Source organism: Pseudophryne corroboree, chromosome 2 (assembly GCF_028390025.1).
Source record: "Pseudophryne corroboree isolate aPseCor3 chromosome 2, aPseCor3.hap2, whole genome shotgun sequence".
NCBI lineage: Eukaryota > Metazoa > Chordata > Amphibia > Anura > Myobatrachidae > Pseudophryne > Pseudophryne corroboree.
The window spans coordinates 348,818,055-348,839,940 of NC_086445.1; the positions used below are offsets into that span (position 1 = coordinate 348,818,055).

Below are 21,886 nucleotides of genomic sequence, written 5' to 3' on the forward strand. Positions count from 1 at the left end.
CAGTTAAACATTGTGTAAGACTTTTCCTAAAACTTAGTGTCCGTGTGTCCGGGTTATCTGTCAGATTAATGCACTCCACTTACTGATGTACACATTGAATAAAACACTGGTTGAACAGTTTTGTGTTGTGCACCAGAACCAGTGAAAGCATGCAGAGATGGGTGGAGGAGCAGCAGCCGACGCATGTTGGGAGGAATTGTGTTTAGGGGTTAAAGCTTTACCCTACCTAAAGGTGTGTACACACGATGAGATCCTTGTTATGGCCGATTTTGAGTATGCGATTTCCCGTGAACTCCCCCAGATCCCAGATAGCACAGATTTTGTCTATGTACGATTTTGACTAAGTGCCTATTTAGACTATACTTTGTACTAGATTGTACACTAGATAGTGAAGTTTGACTTGCCTGCACAGTCTATCTAGCCTTGCGATACCGACCCCACGGAAGTTCGCATCGAGATCGAATCGGGATCGCAAGCTGCCTAACATCTTGAGATGTGCACTAACTTTCCTTAAGATTTGGACTATATAGTCAAAATCTTACAGATTTATCTCACCGTGTGTACACACAGAGATTCAGGCAGTTGATTCATCTGAGAAATTGGATTTGTAGCTTCTGGAACGGATGTGTATGGCCAAACAATTTGTAATATCCAGACATCGCGGATCAGTGTGATGTGACAGAGCTACATAAGTCATCATCAGTCATCCACCCGTTTAGTTCAAGATTAGCGCCCTTGCTGTGTTTCAGCAATGCCACAGTTTTAGCATGCCCTAATAACAACATTTTGTCAGGGCATGCTGGGATATGTAGTTCTACAGCAGCTGGAAGGCCGCATATTTCATACACCTGGCCTAGATGAAAGTCCATATCGTACATACGCATACCAATTTTCACTAACTTGCAGTTTTCTCTAACGTCCTAGTGGATGCTGGGGACTCCGTCAGGACCATGGGGATTAGCGGCTCCGCAGGAGACAGGGCACAACAATAAAGCTTTAGGATCAGGTGGTGTGCACTGGCTCCTCCCCCTATGACCCTCCTCCAAGCCTCAGTTAGGTTTTTGTGCCCGTCCGAGCAGGGTGCAATCTAGGTGGCTCTCCTAAAGAGCTGCTTAGAAAAAGTTTTTAGGTTTTTTATTTTCAGTGAGTCCTGCTGGCAACAGGCTCACTGCATCGAGGGACTTAGGGGAGAGAAGTGAACTCACCTGCGTGCAGGATGGATTGGCTTCTTAGGCTACTGGACACCATTAGCTCCATAGGGAGTCGGAACACAGGTCTCACCCTGGGGTTCGTCCCGGAGCCACGCCGCCGACCCCCCTTGCAGATGCCGAAGATGGAAGAGGTCCAGAAGCAGGCGGCAGAAGACTCTTCAGTCTTCCTGAGGTAGCGCACAGCACTGCAGCTGTGCGCCATTGTTGTCAGCACACTTCACACAGCGGTCACGGAGGGTGCAGGGCGTTGGGGGGGCGCCCTGGGCAGCAATATATAATACCTTTTTATGGCTAAAAATACATCACATATAGCCCTTTGAGGCTATATGGATGTATTTAACCCCTGCCAGATCTCACAGATTCCGGAGAAGAGCCCGCCGAAATAGGGGGCGGGGCTTATTCTCCTCAGCACACAGCGCCATTTTCCTGCTCGGCTCCGCTGTGAGGAAGGCTCCCAGGACTCTCCCCTGCACTGCACTACAGAAACAGGGTAAAACAGAGAGGGGGGGCATTTTTTTTGGCGATATTAATATATTTAAGCTGCTATAAGGATACAACACTTATATAGGGTTGTTCCCATATATATTATAGCGCTTTGGTGTGTGCTGGCAAACTCTCCCTCTGTCTCCCCAAAGGGCTAGTGGGGTCCTGTCTTCAATAGAGCATTCCCTGTGTGTCTGCTGTGTGTCGGTACGTGTGTGTCGACATGTATGAGGACGATGTTGGTGTGGAGGCGGAGCAATTGCCGGTAATGGTGATGTCACCCCCTAGGGAGTCGACACCGGAATGGATGGCTTTGTTTATGGAATTACGTGATAATGTCAGCACATTACAAAAATCAGTTGACGACATGAGACGGCCGTCAAACCAGTTGGTACCTGCCCAGGCGTCTCAGACACTGTCAGGGGCTGTAAAACGCCCTTTACCTCAGTCGGTCGATACAGACCCAGACACGGACACTGAATCTAGTGTCGACGGTGAAGAAACAAACGTATTTTCCAGTAGGGCCACACGTTATATGATCACGGCAATGAAGGAGACTTTGCATATCTCTGATACTACAAGTACCACAAAAAGGGGTATTATGTGGGGGGTGAAAAAACTACCTGTAGTTTTTCCTGAATCAGAGGAATTGAATGATGTATGTGATGAAGCGTGGGTTAACCCAGATAGAAAAGGGCTAATTTCTAAAAAGTTATTGGCATTATACCCTTTCCCGCCAGAGGTTAGGGCGCGCTGGGAAGCACCCCCTAAGGTGGATAAGGCGCTCACACGCTTATCAAAACAAGTGGCGTTACCGTCTCCTGATACGGCCGCCCTCAAGGATCCAGCTGATAGGAGGCTGGAAACTACTCTAAAAAGTATATACACACATACTGGTGTTATACTGCGACCAGCCATCGCCTCAGCCTGGATGTGCAGTGCTGGAGTGGTCTGGTCGGATTCCCTGACTGAAAATATTGATACCCTGGATAGGGACAGTATTTTACAGACTTTAGAGCAATTAAAGGATGCTTTTCTTTATATGCGAGATGCTCAGAGGGATATTTGCACTCTGGCATCGAGAGTAAGTGCGATGTCCATATCTGCCAGAAGAAGTTTATGGACACGACAGTGGTCAGGTGATGCGGATTCCAAACGGCATATGGAAGTATTGCCGTATAAAGGGGAGGAATTATTTGGCGTCGGTCTATCGGATTTGGTGGCCACGGCAACTGCCGGGAAATCCACCTTTTTACCTCAGACCCCCTCCCAACAGAAAAAGACTCCGTCTTTTCAACCGCAGTCCTTTCGGTCCTATAAGAACAAGCGGGCAAAAGGACAGTCATATCTGCCCCGAGGCAGAGGAAAGGGTAAGAGAGGGCACCAAGCAGCCCCTTCCCAGGAACAGAAGCCCTCCGCGGGTTCTGCAAAGCCCTCAGCATGACGCTGGGGCTTTACAAGCGGACTCAGGAGCGGTGGGGGGTCGACTCAAGAATTTCAGCGCGCAGTGGGCTTGCTCACAGGTGGACCCCTGGATCCTGCAGGTAGTATCTCAGGGTTACAGGTTGGAATTCGAGAAGTCTCCCCCTCGCCGGTTCCTAAAGTCTGCTTTGCCAACGTCTCCCTCAGACAGGGCGACGGTATTGGAAGCCATTCACAAGCTGTTTTCTCAGCAGGTGATAGTCAAGGTACCCCTCCTACAACAGGGAAAGGGGTATTACTCCACGCTATTTGTGGTACCAAAGCCGGACGGCTCGGTAAGACCTATTCTAAATCTGAAATCTTTGAACCTGTACATACAAAAATTCAAGTTCAAGATGGAATCACTCAGAGCAGTGATAGCGAATCTGGAAGAAGGGGACTTTATGGTGTCCCTGGACATAAAAGATGCTTACCTACATGTCCCAATTTGCCCTTCACATCAAGGGTACCTCAGGTTCGTGGTGCAAAACTGTCATTATCAGTTTCAGACGCTGCCGTTTGGATTGTCCACGGCACCTCGGGTCTTTACCAAGGTAATGGCCGAAATGATGATTCTTCTGCGAAGAAGAGGCGTATTAATTATCCCTTACTTGGACGATCTCCTGATAAGGGCAAGGTCCAGAGAACAGCTGGAGGACGGAGTAGCACTAACCCAAGTAGTGCTGTAACAACACGGGTGGATTCTGAATTTCCCAAAATCTCAGTTGACCCCGACAACACGTCTGCTGTTCCTGGGAATGATTCTGGACACGGTTCAGAAAAAGGTGTTTCTTCCGGAGGAGAAAGCCAAGGAGTTATCCGAACTTGTCAGGAACCTCCTAAAACCAGGAAAAGTGTCTGTGCATCAATGCACAAGAGTCCTGGGAAAGATGGTGGCTTCTTACGAAGCAATCCCATTCGGCAGATTCCACGCACGAACTTTTCAGTGGGATCTGCTGGACAAATGGTCCGGATCGCATCTGCAGATGCATCAGCGGATAACCTTATCGCCACGGACAAGGGTGTCTCTTCTGTGGTGGTTGCAGAGTGCTCATCTGTTAGAAGGCCGCAGATTCGGCATACAGGACTGGGTCCTGGTGACCACGGATGCCAGTCTGAGAGGCTGGGGAGCGGTCACACAGGGAAGAAACTTCCAGGGAGTATGGTCAAGCCTGGAGATGTCTCTTCACATAAATATACTGGAGCTAAGAGCGATTTACAATGCTCTAAGCCTAGCAAAACCCCTGCTTCAGGGTCAGCCGGTGTTGATCCAGTCAGACAACATCACGGCAGTCGCCCACGTAAACAGACAGGGCGGCACAAGAAGCAGGAGAGCAATGGCAGAAGCTGCAAGGATTCTTCGCTGGGCGGAAGATCATGTGATAGCACTGTCAGCAGTGTTCATTCCGGGAGTGGACAACTGGGAAGCAGACTTCCTCAGCAGACACGATCTACACCCGGGAGAGTGGGGACTTCATCCAGAAGTCTTCCACATGATTGTGAACCGTTGGGAAAAACCAAAGGTGGATATGATGGCGTCTCGCCTCAACAAAAAACTGGACAGGTATTGCGCCAGGTCAAGAGACCCTCAGGCAATAGCTGTGGACGCTCTGGTAACACCGTGGGTGTTCCAGTCAGTGTATGTGTTTCCTCCTCTGCCTCTCATACCCAAAGTACTGAGAATCATACGGCAAAGGGGAGTAAGAACGATACTCGTGGCTCCGGATTGGCCAAGAAGAACTTGGTACCCGGAACTTCAGGAGATGCTCACGGAAAATCCGTGGCCTCTACCTCTAAGACGGGACCTGATTCAGCAGGGACCGTGTCTATTTCAAGACTTACCGCGGTTGCGTTTGACGGCGTGGCGGTTGAACGCCGAATTCTAAGGGAAAAAGGCATTCCAGAAGAGGTCATTCCTACACTGGTTAAAGCCAGGAAGGAGGTGACTGCACAACATTATCACCGCATTTGGAGAAAATATGTTGCGTGGTGTGAGGCCAGAAAGGCCCCCACGGAGGAATTTCAATTGGGTCGATTCCTACATTTCCTGCAAACAGGATTGTCTATGGGCCTCAAGTTGGGGTCCATTAAGGTTCAAATTTCGGCCCTGTCGATTTTCTTCCAGAAAGAATTGGCTTCAGTTCCTGAAGTCCAGACTTTTGTAAAAGGAGTACTACATATACAGCCCCCGGTTGTGCCCCCAGTGGCTCCGTGGGACCTTAATGTAGTTTTGGATTTTCTCAAATCCCATTGGTTTGAGCCACTCAAATCGGCGGATTTGAAATATCTTACATGGAAAGTAACCATGCTACTGGCTCTGGCTTCAGCCAGGAGAGTGTCAGAATTGGCGGCTTTATCGTATAAAAGCCCATATCTGATTTTCCATTCGGACAGGGCAGAACTGCGGTCTCGTCCTCATTTTCTGCCTAAGGTGGTGTCAGCGTTTCACCTGAACCAGCCTATTGTGGTGCCTGCGGCTACTAGCGATTTGGAGGATTCCAAGTTGCTGGACGTTGTCAGGGCATTGAAAATATATATTTCAAGGACGGCTGGAGTCAGAAAATCTGACTCGCTGTTTATACTGTATGCACCCAACAAGCTGGGTGCTCCTGCTTCTAAGCAGATGATTGCTCGTTGGATTTGTAGCACAATTCAACTTGCACATTCTGTGGCAGGCCTGCCACAGCCTAAATCTGTCAAGGCCCATTCCACAAGGAAGGTGGGCTCATCTTGGGCGGCTGCCCGAGGGGTCTCGGCATTACAACTCTGCCGAGCAGCTACGTGGTCGGGGGAGAACACGTTTGTAAAGTTCTACAAATTTGATACCCTGGCTAAAGAGGACCTGGAGTTCTCTCATTCGGTGCTGCAGAGTCATCCGCGCACTCCCGCCCGTTTGGGAGCTTTGGTATAATCCCCATGGTCCTGACGGAGTCCCCAGCATCCACTAGGACGTTAGAGAAAATAAGATTTTACTTACCGATAAATCTATTTCTCGTAGTCCGTAGTGGATGCTGGGCGCCCATCCCAAGTGCGGATTGTCTGCAATACTTGTACATAGTTATTGTTACAAAAAAATCGGGTTGTTCTTGTTGTGAGCCGTCTGTTCAGAGGCTCCTACGTTGTCATACTGTTAACTGGGTTCAGATCACAAGTTGTACGGTGTGATTGGTGTGGCTGGTATGAGTCTTACCCGGGATTCAAAAATCTTTCCTTATTGTGTACGCTCGTCCGGGCACAGTATCCTAACTGAGGCTTGGAGGAGGGTCATAGGGGGAGGAGCCAGTGCACACCACCTGATCCTAAAGCTTTATTTTTGTGCCCTGTCTCCTGCGGAGCCGCTAATCCCCATGGTCCTGACGGAGTCCCCAGCATCCACTACGGACTACGAGAAATAGATTTATCGGTAAGTAAAATCTTATTTTTACTTTCTAGAAAACTCATCTTCATCTATTGTAAAATCAAAAACGCACCTGCCCACATATATACACAAGCTCACATATTTGTGCACACACACAGGCAGTGTGGGGGGTGCTAGCTCTGGGGCATTATACGCCCCCTCCCCCCGTTCATGGAAATGGCACTTTCCACTGGTACTACACCCACTTCCCTGCTACGTTTACCTTAGCAGGAGCTAGTGGCATCCTCTGCTCCTCATGGGTGTGTGGTGCATGGCTGTGACATGACCCAGCACTACACTCGCAGACTTGGGGAAAGCTGATATCTTCTCCATGCGGGCGGTGGCACTTTCTGTCGGTGGTACTGCAGGGGGATTGCGAACAGTAGATGATGGTGTTTTAGGTACCCCCTAACCATTGGCGCTCTAGACAACAGTCTTGCTAGAAATCATGTAGTATATGTCACTATCTGCACCATGCTTGTACTTATAGTGGTTCAGAATCTTTTTGCATGACTTATGTGGTAGCTAAATGTTACTTCTTTATGTACACCTCCAAAATTGTGGTTACTGCTCATTTTTGATGAGTGAAAGTCAATTGGTTTATCTGCCTTCAGATGCACGAACATGTGACATATCTAGTTGACAGTCTGTGGGATTGCACACCTAGATTTCTGAAAGACTGGCAATGTATGACGTCTATCCTGCTGCAAGATACCAGAGGTGAGATAGCTGTGACTTAATAAAGGTAAAACCAAGTACTGTTGTCTATGTTGGTAGATAATGAGTGACTGAAGACTTCTGTGGATGACCTATAGCAAAATATTTACCCAATCTTTTCAACTTCATTCTTCTATGCAATGTAAACTAGGTGTCGTTGTAGGCTGTAAGGAAGGTTTAGCTGTAAAAGATAGTTATGAGTTAGGGTATACACATGGGATTGGTTTTGGCCAAACAAGCACAAGAACAGCAATGGTTATGCTCTGCTTGCTTACTTGTTACTTGGTATCCTTCATCACTACTACCTCTTTCAGACCGCACAGCAACCTGGGTTATTGTTCAGTCTGAAAGGATTCAGTAAAAAATAACCTGGGTCAAACGACCTGGCATTTCTCCGGCAGGGTCCACAGGTTATCCACAGGATAACATTGGGATATGATGGAGCGACAGTGGATTGGCACCAAACGATCACAAGCTTTCTGGCCTCCCAGGAAGCAACGGGCTCGTCCATATAATCCCGCCCACCAACTCGGTCAAATCAGTTTTTTGTTTGGTGCGGCAGCAGGAGCCGGACCATGGTCACAGGGCTGCTGTTTTTTGGCAGCCCTAAGCTTTATTAATTTATTTTTATAGTCTTACTATGTTTTCTGAGTGATCTTTCCTAACAGCGTCTTACACGCATATTGGAAAGAGTCGCTCCAACAACTCTCCGCCGGGTCGCAACAACACTTACCCACGGTACAAGTGGTGTCTCGACGGGCGTCTGTGTCGGATATACTAGCAGGTCCAGCAGACATTATCAGGCTGTGGCTGGAGCATGGGGAGAAGGTAAGGCATCGGTTCCGCTTAGAAGGGGAATACGGACACAGCCGCACTGTTTGGGAGGAGACTACCAAACAGTAGCTGGCGCGCCACCACCAAGGGTGCTCTAGCACTAGGCTTTAGGGATCATAAGGCGCCAGGATTAGTTTGAGGCTGCGATCCCTAGGATTGATGTCAGCAGTGGGGAGTCAGACGCTCTCCTGGTCACCCCACCCCCAGTTCATGACCAGTTTCCGTGCGTCTCCCGCCATGAACTGAGTGTATCACTTCCGTCTCAGACACTACCACGAGGGGTCTCGGTCGCAGCATTGGCTGCTGCGTCTGTATACACTAAGGTTTACCGCTAAGAGACCAGATCGCAGACATGAGCGTCTGCATGCACTAGCGTTCACTGAGCTTCTGTGTCCACTAAAAGTTACCGGAGCGGCAGTGTACACTGTTAGCGTCTGGATCCACTCAGCGTTTGCAAACATATTGATCGATCCTGGAAGTGGGGTGAGTTTCCCTGTATCCCACTCTACGGAGTACGGGTTATACAGCACTAAATTTCTATCTACTTTTTGTCAGTACGAATAGTTAAGTTTAGTGTCTATTGCATATGAGTTTGTGTACATTACTGTGGTTTTCTTCGCAATGCGTCTGAATACGTTAAATAACTGTATAGAACATAATGCAGTAGATGTACTCCTACATACTTGAAATGTGTTCATAGTTGATAATATGCTCATATTACAAATATATGACTAATATATAACATGTGACTGACTGCTAGTGTGATTGCTGACTTTATATATGTTGTCAGTGTTTTCTTCTGAGCCTCAATGCTGGTGCTTGGGTTGGGGTCAGATTGATATCACTTTTATACATGTAAAGTGATTACAGTCACAGATTGTGTAGTATACTGTGAAAAGCTGATTGTTTATCATGTCTAAGAGTGGCAAAGGTGACGAGGTTACATTAACAGTAACACCAACACTCATAACATGTTTATCCTGCAAGGTGGGGTTATCAACTCAACATCTGGCACACGATGGGTTATGTACAAATTGTTTTGCGTTTCAGCAGATTGCAAGGCAGATCCCTGTTCAACGACAAATAGTTCCACCTTGGGCTATGTTTGCACAAACTTTATCCAGTATAGCTGACAGGTTGGTCCCTGCAGCTTCAACCTCAGGAATAAGGTACACTATTAACCCATACATGGGGCTCCCATCTTATGGTATAGCCCCAACAGCTTCTAAAAATCAACAAGCTGATAAACCAAGGGTAAATATATCATCAAATTCACAGGCTACACAGGATGATAGGTCAGATGTGAATAACTCCATATATTCTAATTCACCATATGAAGAACAAATGGAAGGTTTCAGCTCAGATGATATAGCTGAGTTAATTGGAGCAATTAAGGCTATTCTGTCTCTAGAGGATTCAGCTGAGCCAATAATAAAAACTAAAGCACCTGTGTTTAAACGTCCCAAAAAAGTTAGGGTTGAGTTTCCAGGGTCAGAGGAACTGACGGAAATTATGGAGGAACCTTGGGCTACACCCAATAGGAAATATAGAATCCCAAAAAAGTGGGATTCTTACTACCCTTTTCCAACTGGGGACTGTTTAAAAAGAGAAGTACCTCCTAAGATAGATGCGCATGTCATTCGATTAGTGCGAAAATCTATTTTGCTTTTGCCATCTACGTCATTAAATGATGTCACAGACAGAAGAGTGGATGGTTTTTTGAAAAACACATTTTCCCGGTCAGGGGCAGTCATAAGGCCGGCTATGGCCTCAGCCTGGATGGCAAAAGCGGTAGTTGAATGGGCTGAAGAATTGGAAAATGGGCTCTCAGCACCTACTAGGGAGCAGGAGTCCCATATAGCCCATATGAAATAGGCTGCACTATTCTTAGAAGAAGCAGCAATGGATATGGGTACGATTGCTTCTAAAGCATCAGCGTTAATGGTAGCTGCTCGCAGAGCAATTTGGCTACGTACATGGAAAGCTGATTCAGAATCCAAGAAGGTTCTGGAAGCTTTGCCTTTTGTTGGGAACATTCTTTTTGGTAAGGAACTGACAGATATTCTGGAGTCAGAAGCTGAATCCAAGAAGGGTTCGGGATTTTGGCCATTTCGGTGGCAAGGTAGGACAAAAGGTAAAAATTAATCAAAGCAAACCCAGTACAATAAGTCTGATAAAGCAAAGAAGCAATGGGCCACTAGATGTCCTGCTTCCAAACCAGAACAGAAACTATCAGCCTGATGGTGCGGGCCTCCACCTGGGGGATTCCAAGGTAGGGGGCCGACTTCTTCAGTTTGCACACATATGGCAGCAGTCGACAACAGACGCTTGGGTGCAAGAAGTGGTATCTCTGGGTTATGTTTTCACGTTCAAGAAGCAGCCTCCTCAAAGGTTTTTTTGCACCAGCCGGTCTCGTATAGAGCCGAAGGCCAGAGCCCTGCAAGAAGCAGTCCAGAAATTGCTTCAGTCCGGGGTAATTATTCCAGTACCCCCGGCGCAACGGGGGCAGGGTTTTTACTCCAACCTATTTTTGGTCCAGAAGCCATTTCGGCCCGTTCACAGTCTCAAAATGTTAAACAAATACATTTGGGTCCCAGGGTTCCACATGGAGACATTACGCTCCATAGTTTTGGCCATGGAACCAGGGGATTACATGGTATCTCTGGATATACAGGATGCTTACCTGCATGTGCCGATAGCATTGTCCCATCAGTGTTACCTCAGGTTCGCTATCCTCCAGCAATATTTTAAATTCCAGGCCTTACCCTTTGGGTTAGCCACAGAGTATTTACCAAGATCATGGTAGTTATGGCAGCTTATCTCCGCAAGCAGGGGATAAGGATTTTCCCATACCTCGACGATCTTTTAATCCTGGCACGATCCCAGGAATTGCTCTTGAGCCATCTCCAACAGACAATAAGTTGTCTACAGAAACACGGTTGGATCATAAATTGGGCAAAGTCGTCTCTGATTCCGTCACAACGGATGATTCACTTGGGGGCTGTATTGGATACAGGTCTGCAGAAAGTATTTTTACCTTTGGAAAAGATATCCAAGGTGCAGTTAATGACTCAGGAATTGTTGCACAGTCAAACAATATCAATTCATGCAGCGATGCGAGTGATGGGGTTGATGGTGTCAACATTCGACATGGTGGAATATGCACAATTCCACTCAAGACCGCTGCAACATCTGATTCTGACCAGATGGAATGGAGTACATCAGACAATAAAGAAATAAATGATGATACTTCCAGTTAAGGTAAAAAGGTCATTAGCCTGGTGGCTACAGACATCCCATCTGGACAGGGGGAGACCCTTTTGGATATCAGATTGGGAGATCCTGACAACGGATGCCAGTCTACAAGGCTGGGGAGCAGTGTCCGTAAAATTATGGTTCCAGGGACAATGGACCATAGAAGAAAGTTGCCTGCCTATAAACCTGTTGGAAATTCGGGCCATATACATGGCACTGATTCAGACAAAGGACATTCTGCAAGGAAAACCAGTCCAGATCCGCTCGGACAATGCGACGGCAGTAGCGTACCTCAACCATCAGGGAGGAACTCGCAGCCAAAAAGCAATGAAGGAGGTAAGTCACATACTAAAGTGGGCAGAACTCCATCTTCCATCATTGTTCGCAGTGTTCGTTCCAGGAGTCCTAAACTGGGAAGTGGACTTTCTCAGTCGACACGCCATTCAAGCAAGCGAATGGGCTCTACACCCGGAAGTTTTTCAGACTCTAGTAGACAAGTGGGGGTTGCCAGAGATAGATCTCATGGCGATCCGTCTGAACAACAAAGTTCTGGAATACGGGGCAAGAACAAAAGACCCCGGAGCGATCCTTGTGGACGCATTGTCAGTGAAGTGGAAATTCATGTGGCATATCTGTTTCCTCCAATCTCCCTGCTACCCAGGGTAGTGAGGAAAATAAAGCAAGCAAAGGGTGATTCTAATAGCCCCTGCTTGGCCCAGAAGGCGTTGGTACATAGATCTGCAGAGAATGTCGATGGATGCTCCAATTCTGCTCCCTCAACGTCCAGATCTACTAATGCAGGGTCCTTGTTATCACAGGCATCTGGATCGGCTGTCTTTGACGGCGTGGCTGTTGAAACCTCTATCCTGAAGTCAAGAGGTTTTTCACAACAGGTAATTCAGATTATGCTCAGAGCAAGGAAACCCTCCTCAGCTCGCATTTATCACCGAATATGGCAAGCCTATATTCATTGGTGCAGTGAAATAAATATGGATTCAAGATCTTTCAGAGTTTCCAGAATCTTAGATTTCCTTCAGGCAGGAATGGATAAGGGTTTGAAGGTGGCTTCCTTGAGAGTTCAAGTTTCAGCATTGACTGTATGGTTTCAAAAGAAAATTGCCACTTTACAGGATGTGCGTACTTTTTTTCCAGGGAATGCTGTGCATTCAACCACCTTTTGTTCCTCCTGCAGTACCTTGGGATTTAAGTCTGGTTCTCAAAGCCCTTCAAGGGGCTCCATTTGAACCACTTAAGAAAGTGGATCTTAAATGGTTGACCGCTAAAGTACTCTTTCTACTGACTATGGCATCAGCTAGAAAAGTGTCAGATTTAGGAGCGCTGTCATGTAAGTAGTTCTCAGGACTAAGTCTGGTTATCTTCCGAAGGTGGTCTCGAAGTTTCACCCTAACGAAGAAATTGTAGTCCCGGCTTTTCAGGTATCGGGACTGTCTGCGGGAGAAGCGTCGCTGAACGTAGTCCGTGCATTAAGAATCTACGTAGATCGTACCAGTGCCATAAGAAAGACAGATTCTCTCTTCATTCTCTACGGATTTCACAAGAGGGGATGGCCTGCTACTAAGCAGACGCTAGCAAGATGGCTTCGAATGACGATTTCAGAAGCATATTCTCGAGCTGATCTCCCTGTTCCGGCTAATGTCTCTGCTCACTCTATACGTAAGGTAGGTCCTTCATGGGCAGCACAACATGGTGCTTCAGCAGAACAGATATGTAAGGCAGCCACATGGTCTTCCATTAACACATTCATTAGACATTATACCTTGGATACTTTTGCCTCTCATGACGCTGAATTCGGGCGAAAGGTTCTCCTGTCTAATCAGGAGCGTCCCCACCACTAAAAATTGCTTTGGGAAGTCCCAATGTTATCCTGTGGATAACCTGTGGACCCTGCTGGAGAAATATACGTTATGGTAAGACCTTACCGTTGATAACGGTATTTCTCCTGTGTCCACAGGTTTCCACAGGGATCCCACCCTGACGCACCTGATTTGAGAATCTTTATACTCACTAACCTCTTCCCTCTTGCATGGAAGGGTGTGCATGTGTGTTTTTCTCGCCTGAATAGGGTTCTACATAATGCTCCTGCCTAAATGCAGCAGCATTATGTCGGTGGGCGGGATTATATGGATGAGCCCGTTGCATCCTGGGAGGCCAGAAAGCTTGTGATCGTTTGGTGCCAATCCGCTGTTGCTCCATCTTTTCCCAATGCTATCCTTTGGAAACCTGTGGACATAGGAGAAATACCGTTATCAACGGTAAGTTCTTACCATAACGTATATTTCAACCCGGGTAGCGAGCAGTGTTGAACACGGGTTCACAGCAGTGGAACAGCTGGCACCTGGAGATGATCTCATCTCTGAGCTCCAGCGCTGCACATGTATGCGGAGACATCATTGACCCAGCACTAAGCCAGGTGAACCTGTCAGTGTGAAAGGGCTCTCTGCCGGGTTGCACCAAGATACAAAATCCCGGGGGTGTGATCCCTGTGCGCAGCCTGAAATTAGAGTTGTTCCATAATATTCAGTAACTTAAGGCTGTGGTTTATAACATCATAAGAATATAATATGGCCACACAACAATGATGTGATCCCAACTTTTTTTTTGTATCCAGACCAACATTTTGTCAGTTAATTAAAACTGATGAGGTACAATGCTCCTGTCATTTTTGAAACCCAGCCTGTAACTTGACAGTTAGGAGCTGACAGACTGGTGTGATATCACTTTCCACTTTATCACTTCTCCAGGTTTAATACATGTACCCCAATATTATGTACAGTATGTTGTTGCTTTGACTAATAGATTATTTTTACTTGTGTGATCCTCACCCTCCTTGTTACTAGTCGTACCTGCCATTTCAGTACATTCACTTAAAATATTCCATTACCTCGCCGGAGGTGCTGGTTGCGGCCGACCTCTGACCCTTTTTTTTTAAGGGACAATCACTTACAAGGCAAATCCATGCCTTGTAATTGATTGTCGCTTTAAAAAAAATTCCGAGATCTGCCAGAAAACCCGCACCTCTGGCGATCACAGATTCCATTATATCCCACCAAATTTTTTTAAAGTGCAGGTTTGTTTTAATTCCATTGTTCATTGTTTTGGAATGTTTTTTTGGTTTTAGTAATGGTTTTATTGGGTTTCAGACTTGAGTGTGACTCAGGAAAACCTGCTGGTAGAACTCATGTTGGCAACTGTCCGACAGGCCGTAGAATGTCATCCTCCTGTTGGCAGAGGAACAGCCAAAAAGGTGTGTTCACTCTATTTTATTTATTACCAGTTATTTATATAGCGCACACATATTCCGCAGCGCTTTACAGAGAATATTTGGCCATTCACATCAGTCCCTGCCCCAGTGGAGCTTACAATCTAAGGGGGTTATTCAGAGATGAACACAGATCGCTGTTTTCACAGCCAGATCTGTGTTGATCTCTGCACATGCTAAGGGCCGCCCAGCACAGGGCAAGGCCGCCCAGCATGTGTAAGGCCGCCTCCCAATGCACCCGCAATTTAATTGCGGACGTATTTGAACTAAGGTTGACCCTTGGCCTGCGCTGTCAGGCGGTCAGCGTCCATTGTTTTTTCGGAGTGGCTGCATGTGACATCACACAGCCACCCTGAAAACCGTCCCGGCCTGCCCCTGTTTTTCCACCGCCACCCCCGCAACGCCGTGACCCCCCCCCCAATGCCGGTGCCTGTCAATTTGGACACGCGGCCGCTGTGCATGACCGTTTGCCGCCACCAGCAAACTGCGCTGCGGGCCGCTATTGCGCCTGGGCCTGAATGACCCCCTATATTCCCTATCAAATGTACATGCAGATACATTCAAACTAGGGTTAATTTTGTTGGGAGCCAGTTAAACTACCAGTATATTTTTGGACTGTGGGAGGAAACGGGAGTATCCGGAGGAAACCCACGCAAGCACAGGAAAAATATACAAACTCCACACAGTAAGGGCCATGGTGGGAATTGAACCCACGACCTTAGCAGCATTTCATGTTGCACCCCCTACTCATGCTGCATGTTTTGTGTATTCTGCAGGAATACAAACCATTGCTGAGCATACCTATAGGGAATATTCTTTTCCGTTTAGGCTATTACTATTTTATTGGTGGGATCATATCACCTATATTACGTGATATGTTTTCCCTTTGTTTCTTAAAAGTTACAGTGATTCTGGTTTTACTGCACAACTGTCAAACATTTCAGTTTTGTGTGTAAAATGTACTGTTTATTCTTAGGTTCTTTCAGCCAAGGAGAAGAAAGCACAAGTGGAAGACAGAGCAGGAATTACTGAACATTTCTTAGCGACCCTTCCCTTGCTCCTGGCAAAGGTAACACTAACACAAACGAGAACGATGCCAGTCACTTGTGCTACATCAAGACAACCACAGGAACAAAAATGCGTCCTGTGGGATCCTTATGTCCTGCAGCAAATACAGCAATTTACTGATCTGACGTGAAGAAGAGAAGAAATCAGTGTAGATACAATAACTTATACCTTGTAGGATAGCATTTTATTCAACTATCCAATATAGCAGTTATGACTTGAGAACATTACTAAGATGTTGATTTTTTATTGTGGTTTAAGCACAAGATTGCTTTGTATTAGTTAAAAAATATTTGTACAGGTATTCCTAGAATTTTAATCCTCCCTCAACTAGTCCCATAATACCCAGGTAATGTTAATACTATGATGATTTGTCATTTATATTTGGCATAATACATTCTTGTGTAAAAGTTAAACATACTGTTATGTAAATAAGCAATGCATTCTGTGATCATATACAGGTACAAGAACACAAGCCAAATGTCCTTTACATATTATACATTACTTTGTATATGCCCTTTATCCATATTGACTTCATTTAAGTCGTCCTTTGTCTCTCTTAGAATTATACATTGCTTAGGGGCAGATGTACTAAGTCTTGGAGAGAGATAAAGTGGATGGAGATAAAGTACCAACCAATCAGCTCCTAACTGTAATTTTTCCAACACGAGGTTATTCAGGTCGTCTCGCCAAGCGATGCGAACACAATATCCGAGTCCTCTGCGGCAGTGCGCATGCGCAGGTACCATCTTGCGTGGGGCGGCGTCGGACCGTTACAGGAGCGGCGCTAGGCAAAACTGGAACAGGATGGCAGCATTATTCGGGGGTGGGGGGGGGGGGGGCTGCGTGATGTCACACGCAGCCGTTTCAACAGGAAAAAGGGCCTAGCTGCAGTGTATGGGGTCATCTACAATTCCTGCGACCACAATGTAAATTGCGGTCACAGCTGGTGGCCGCCATTTAGCATACTGGGCGGCTTTGCCCTGAGATGGGCGGCCCTCAGCATGCGAAAGAACGGATTGCAAATTCTTCTTTTTAGCGAACTTGCAATCCGTACTGAATAACTACACAGTCTGTAATATGTCAATAAGGTGCTGATTGGTTGGTACTTTATCTCTCTACACTTAATCACTCTCCAAGGCTTAGTACATCTCTCCCTAGCGAGGCGAAGCAGGAAGCAGTAGCACTGGGATGTATTAACATCATGGCTGCCGGTGAGAGGGAGAGTGAAAACTCTTCCCTCTGGCAATGCCTGTCAGACCTCCACCTAGTACTGATATGCCGTGTCTCACCCCTGGCCAGCGGCAGTGGGCATGCGCAAGATATCTTAACCATCGCAAGATCTCACACGCAGCCTAGAGCCCGGCAGCCACAGCAGCCACTACAGTGGTAGTGAATGGGGCAACGACACCTGCAGCTGTAGAAATCAAAAGCTGCATGTGTCAGAATGGTCAGTGCTACTAACCATTCTGACATTGGTGGTCATTCCGAGTTGTTCGCTCGTTGCCAACTTTCGCTATACTGCGATTTGTTGCTAAATGCGCATGGTACGCAGCGCGCATGCGCTTATTTATTTAATTAAAAACTTAGCAGTTTTGTTGTTGTTCGTGCAGCGCTTTTCAGTCGCACTGCTGATCGGTGAGTGATTGACAGGAAAGGGGCATTTCTGGGTGGTAACTGAGCGTTTTCCGGGAGTGTGCTAAAAAACGCAGGCGTGCCAGGGAAAAACGCAGGAGTGGCTGGAGAAACGGGGGAGTGGCTGGCCAAACGCAGGGCATGTTTGTGACGTCAAACCAGGAACTAAACTGACTGAGCTGATCGCAATCTAGGAGTAGGTCTGGAGCTACTCAGAAACTGCTTGAAAATGTACAGTAGCAGTTCTGCTAATCTTTCGTTCGCTATTCTGCTAAGCTAAGATACACTCCCAGAGGGCGGCGGCCTAGCGTGTGCAATGCTGCTAAAAGCAGCTAGCGAGCGAACAACTCTGAATGACCACCATTGTCCAACACATCGGCACGCTATCTTAAAGATAACAGCCGATAATGACAGGGGCGCATCATGTAGCACACACCGCTGCATTGCTACATGGAGGAGAAGCAGTATCGGCACACATAACATGATACCACTTCTCCATATCGCCGTATAATACATCAACCTGTTAGTCTTCTGTCCTTCTGTCTCATTATGGGGGAGAGTTAACAAAGTTAGGAGAGAGATAAAGTACCAACCAATTAACTGTTATTTTTCAAACACAGGGTCAGATGTACTAAGCTTTGGAGAGTGATGGTACCAACAAGTTCCTAACTGTCATTCCCCAAACACAGCCTGTAACATGGCAGTTAGGAGCTGATTGGCAGGTACCTCTGTTCACTTTACCACTCTCCAAGGCTTAGTACATCTGGCCTAGAGTCTGTAAAATGACAGTTAAAAGCTGATTGCTTACGCCTTATCTCTCTAGACTTTATCTCTCTCCAAGCTTTGATAATTCTTCCCTTTGGTCTCTTATCATATAGTGCAACTGAATTTGCATGTTCTTAGTTTCATTTGGGTTCATGTGCAGCAGAAGTACAAATCTTTGTATGCTGTTATGTAACCGCCAATCAGCACCGAGCTATTACTGTGCAGTGGTTACTTTTCACTTAGGGATCGTCGTATTTGTGTGAGCATCCTGATGGTAGTTATAGCTGAACATAACTGTTATAGAAAATGTTGTGATTGTGCATGGTTTTCTATGGAAATGTTGACTATTTGGCAGTTATATATGAAACATGGCCACTCATGGTTACTGTAATATCCCAGGTCTGAAGAAGTGGTAAAATACGTTTCTGCAGTGGAATTGTCAAACTGAGCGATTAGCAACTAGACAATTGGATATTTTTTCATTTAAGTCATAAAGAATTCTGTTTATTTGTAATTAATGTTGTTTGTTATTTGTCAGTCACAATAATAAATAATTTTATTTTTTTTCGTAGTTTTCAGCAGACCCAGCTAAAGTGATAAACCTTTTACAGATACCTCAGTATTTTAATACAGAGGTTTACTCTGAAACACATATGGAAAGAGTAAGTAGTATGTGTAAATCTATTGTTTTCTCACCACTAGTCTTCCGTTTCTGTGATCGGAGACACATTTGAATCCAAGCCTGACTTGCCGATAGATTGTTTGTTTATTGGCACTACACAATCTGTGTAGCCATGCGTACACATTCTCAGCCAACTCTGAGTTGTACACATCTTAGTCTCTCCACTTGCAGCTAAAAGAGCATAGTTAGGTGGAAACAGGAGATTCGCACACAGGTTAGGTTTAGCGAAAGCGCACTGAAGGTTTGTCAACACAACGGTGCACTATGCAGCGTTGTGTGTATGCAGAGATCCCTCCGTTTTCAGTCGAAACTCTTGAGCCAAGGATATGGCTGGTGCAGGTTCATACTGAGAAATCTGAATGATGTTTAACCAAGCATATGGAGAGGGGCGGGGCGGTTGCTTAGACAGGTTTATCTTAGCACATGGGAGAATATGTGCACTTAGTTCCGTGCACACAGTGCTAGTGTAAATGTAGATAACTTGCATGCAACTCCAGATTGGCCCCATTATGTGATTCTAGCACATAACAGCAATGATTTCTTTTACTATGACCTGTACATATTGATGACAAAATTAGTTGAATGCGTTTTTGTTATTTATAATTACTTAACCATGTAAGGCAATTGAAAGACCCTTGTGATACAAGTGCTTTACAATAATTGTAAATGTCTTATAATTTGAAACTATTACCATGTACCTCTACTGAATAATTGTCCTGAAACAGATCTTAGCGATGAGTAGGTAGTGGTAGATATCAGCAGCATCTTCCAAAATGTCCAGTGTTATCAAATGGCAAGATGCAGACAGCTATAAGCCCTTCTAAAGTTATATGAACCAATGCTGCCCTAAAACAGATGTAGTGACAGTGCCATGTAGCTGCGGGATGTAATTGGCACCCCGATGGTAAGGATGATGGTGGTCAGAAGACAGACACCGGAATCCCGACAGTAGCATCCCGAACGTAAGTATAAAAGGGAGGGTTAGGCAGTGTGGGGCTGTTAGGATTAGGCTGCGGGAGGGGAGGGTTAGGGTTAAGCTATGTGGGGGTGGTAGATGGAGGGGAGGGTTAGGGTTAGGCTGCGCTTAGGGAGGGTTAGGGTGAGGGAAAGGAGAAGAGTTAGCAGACTTCCTAAAATGTGTCTGGATTCTGGCCATCGGGATGCAGCTGTCTGTATTCTGACTGCCGGCATCCTGACTGTCGGAATCCCGTCGCAAACCCGTAGCTGCAACTACAAACTTTTTTCGTAGTAGCCATTGAAAGATACTGAAAAGTGGAAGGTTATTAACTGTCTGAATTTAGTTGAGTAATGCATATTTACAGAAAATTACAGTCATTTAACTGGAAAATGAAATGCCAATACATAAAAATAACTCCAATCTGAATTACAGCACTTGGAAGCACTGGTGAAGCAGATGAAGCACATAACATTGAGTCACTCAGAGCCGGAGGTGCTTGAGGCCTGTTCCAAGGCATACAGCAGCCTGAGTGAAGAAAATTTGGTAAATCAGAACTGCATCAATCTCTCCAAAAGACAACTGATTGATCATCTTGTCGATACTTACAGCCAAATGCTGGATGATATTCTACAGGAGGCGAGTATAATGTAATCCCTCATAACAGCTATTGGTGCTGTCTTGGACTCAGGATGTAGCTTACCTTTGTTTTTCTTTTGCTGTACTTTATTAAAATGTTAATTTCTCTTAATTTGGTATTGTAACTGCATTGCATATTACCTCAAGGAAGACTGGTATGTCGTTCATTTGAGTCTCCCCTGAAGCGGTATTAGTATTCTTTCATAAAATGCAAGAATGCAGTGACCTGGAACAATTACTGCATTTTGTAAGAAGGGATTTTAATTTTCCATATATGTTGTTATACAGTAAATTGAAAGTACAAAAAGAATGTTGAGCTTGGCAAATATGTTTCATTGTTTTATTAATTGTTTATTGAGATACTTAATTCTATGTGTATTTTACAAAGATCATCACAAAGTGCCTTAAAGTTAGGAGTAAAGAGACTGATATACACACTTGGAATGGACAATGAAGCAATGTGCAAGAACTTGCCACTACAGTAAGGGCATGTCCATGCGAATACGTCCCTGTCAGGCAGCGTGTCACTTGCCATGTTACATGGTAATTGCGACTAGTATTTATTAATAACACTGTCCAGACACTTCAGTAAAGCCCTGTGTGGTGGGCAAATTATGCATTGTAACTGTAGCATTTGCTGCTACCATTTTCAAGCTAAATATATACAGTGCTTTCTCCTAGCGGGATCAGTATGATATCCCGGCTGTCTAGATCCTGTCGGTCAGAAGACTGACGCCGGGTTTACCAGCGGAGAGTGCAGCGTGTCTCCTCGCAAGCTTGCTACGCTTGCCATGCCTTTGAGCGCCACAGGGTTATATTCCCCCTTGGTTGGTGGCGTGGAGCTCTACCCACGTGGGTATTCCAGCTGGCGGTTGGTATACAGACCACCGGTACTTCTCCGGGTGTCGGGATCCTGGGTCGGTATCATGATAGCCGGGATCCCGACAGCCAGTAAATTGACTACCTCCCATCCTAGCCTCATCCTGGAGCAGTCTACCTGTAGTTCATCTTGCTGTAAAACTGGCTCATACATTTCTCTTGCAGAGTTGGTCCTATGTCAGCTCTGTAAGCTGTATACAATTCTCCTGTTTGTGGGGCACATTTTATGCCTGGTAACTAGTTATATGCTTGGTGCTTATGCTATGTGTAACTAGGTCTGTTGCTGTTTCAGGGAGAGGAGCCCCTGACGGCAGAGGATGTGCACCCTATGTCATGCACCTTGAGAAGGCTAGCAGCATTTCACAAGTGAGTCCTATTATCCGCTTTCTCTTTTAAAAAGCCATTGTTTTGTACCAATACCTGAAGAGGCTCTATTTTGTTTTGGTAAATAGATAATTTCTGCATTGGATCATGATATTGGCTTAGTATTATACGTATATCTGGAAAATGTGAGCCATTAAAGTAATCATTAGAAATCACTTTATGTAGCAGTTGCTGTAGAAGGTAAATAGATGGCAGCCTAGCACCATGCCGCTCAGTATAAGATGTACTTTGGGTTTAGTGTAAA

The 21,886-nt window shown here is 45.8% G+C and overlaps 1 protein-coding gene across 1 annotated transcript in view; it reads left to right on the top strand.

Annotated features, from left to right (window-relative positions):
- LOC135019278 (cohesin subunit SA-2-like) overlaps positions 1-21,886 on the top strand; it is a 440,449-nt gene that overhangs the window by 225,187 nt on the left and 193,376 nt on the right. The window contains exons 16-21 of the mRNA XM_063953088.1: positions 7,167-7,272; positions 14,520-14,623; positions 15,615-15,707; positions 18,676-18,765; positions 20,176-20,379; positions 21,551-21,624. Coding sequence (XP_063809158.1) covers positions 7,167-7,272; positions 14,520-14,623; positions 15,615-15,707; positions 18,676-18,765; positions 20,176-20,379; positions 21,551-21,624 — 671 coding nt within the window. The remainder of the gene's footprint in view (positions 1-7,166; positions 7,273-14,519; positions 14,624-15,614; positions 15,708-18,675; positions 18,766-20,175; positions 20,380-21,550; positions 21,625-21,886) is intronic.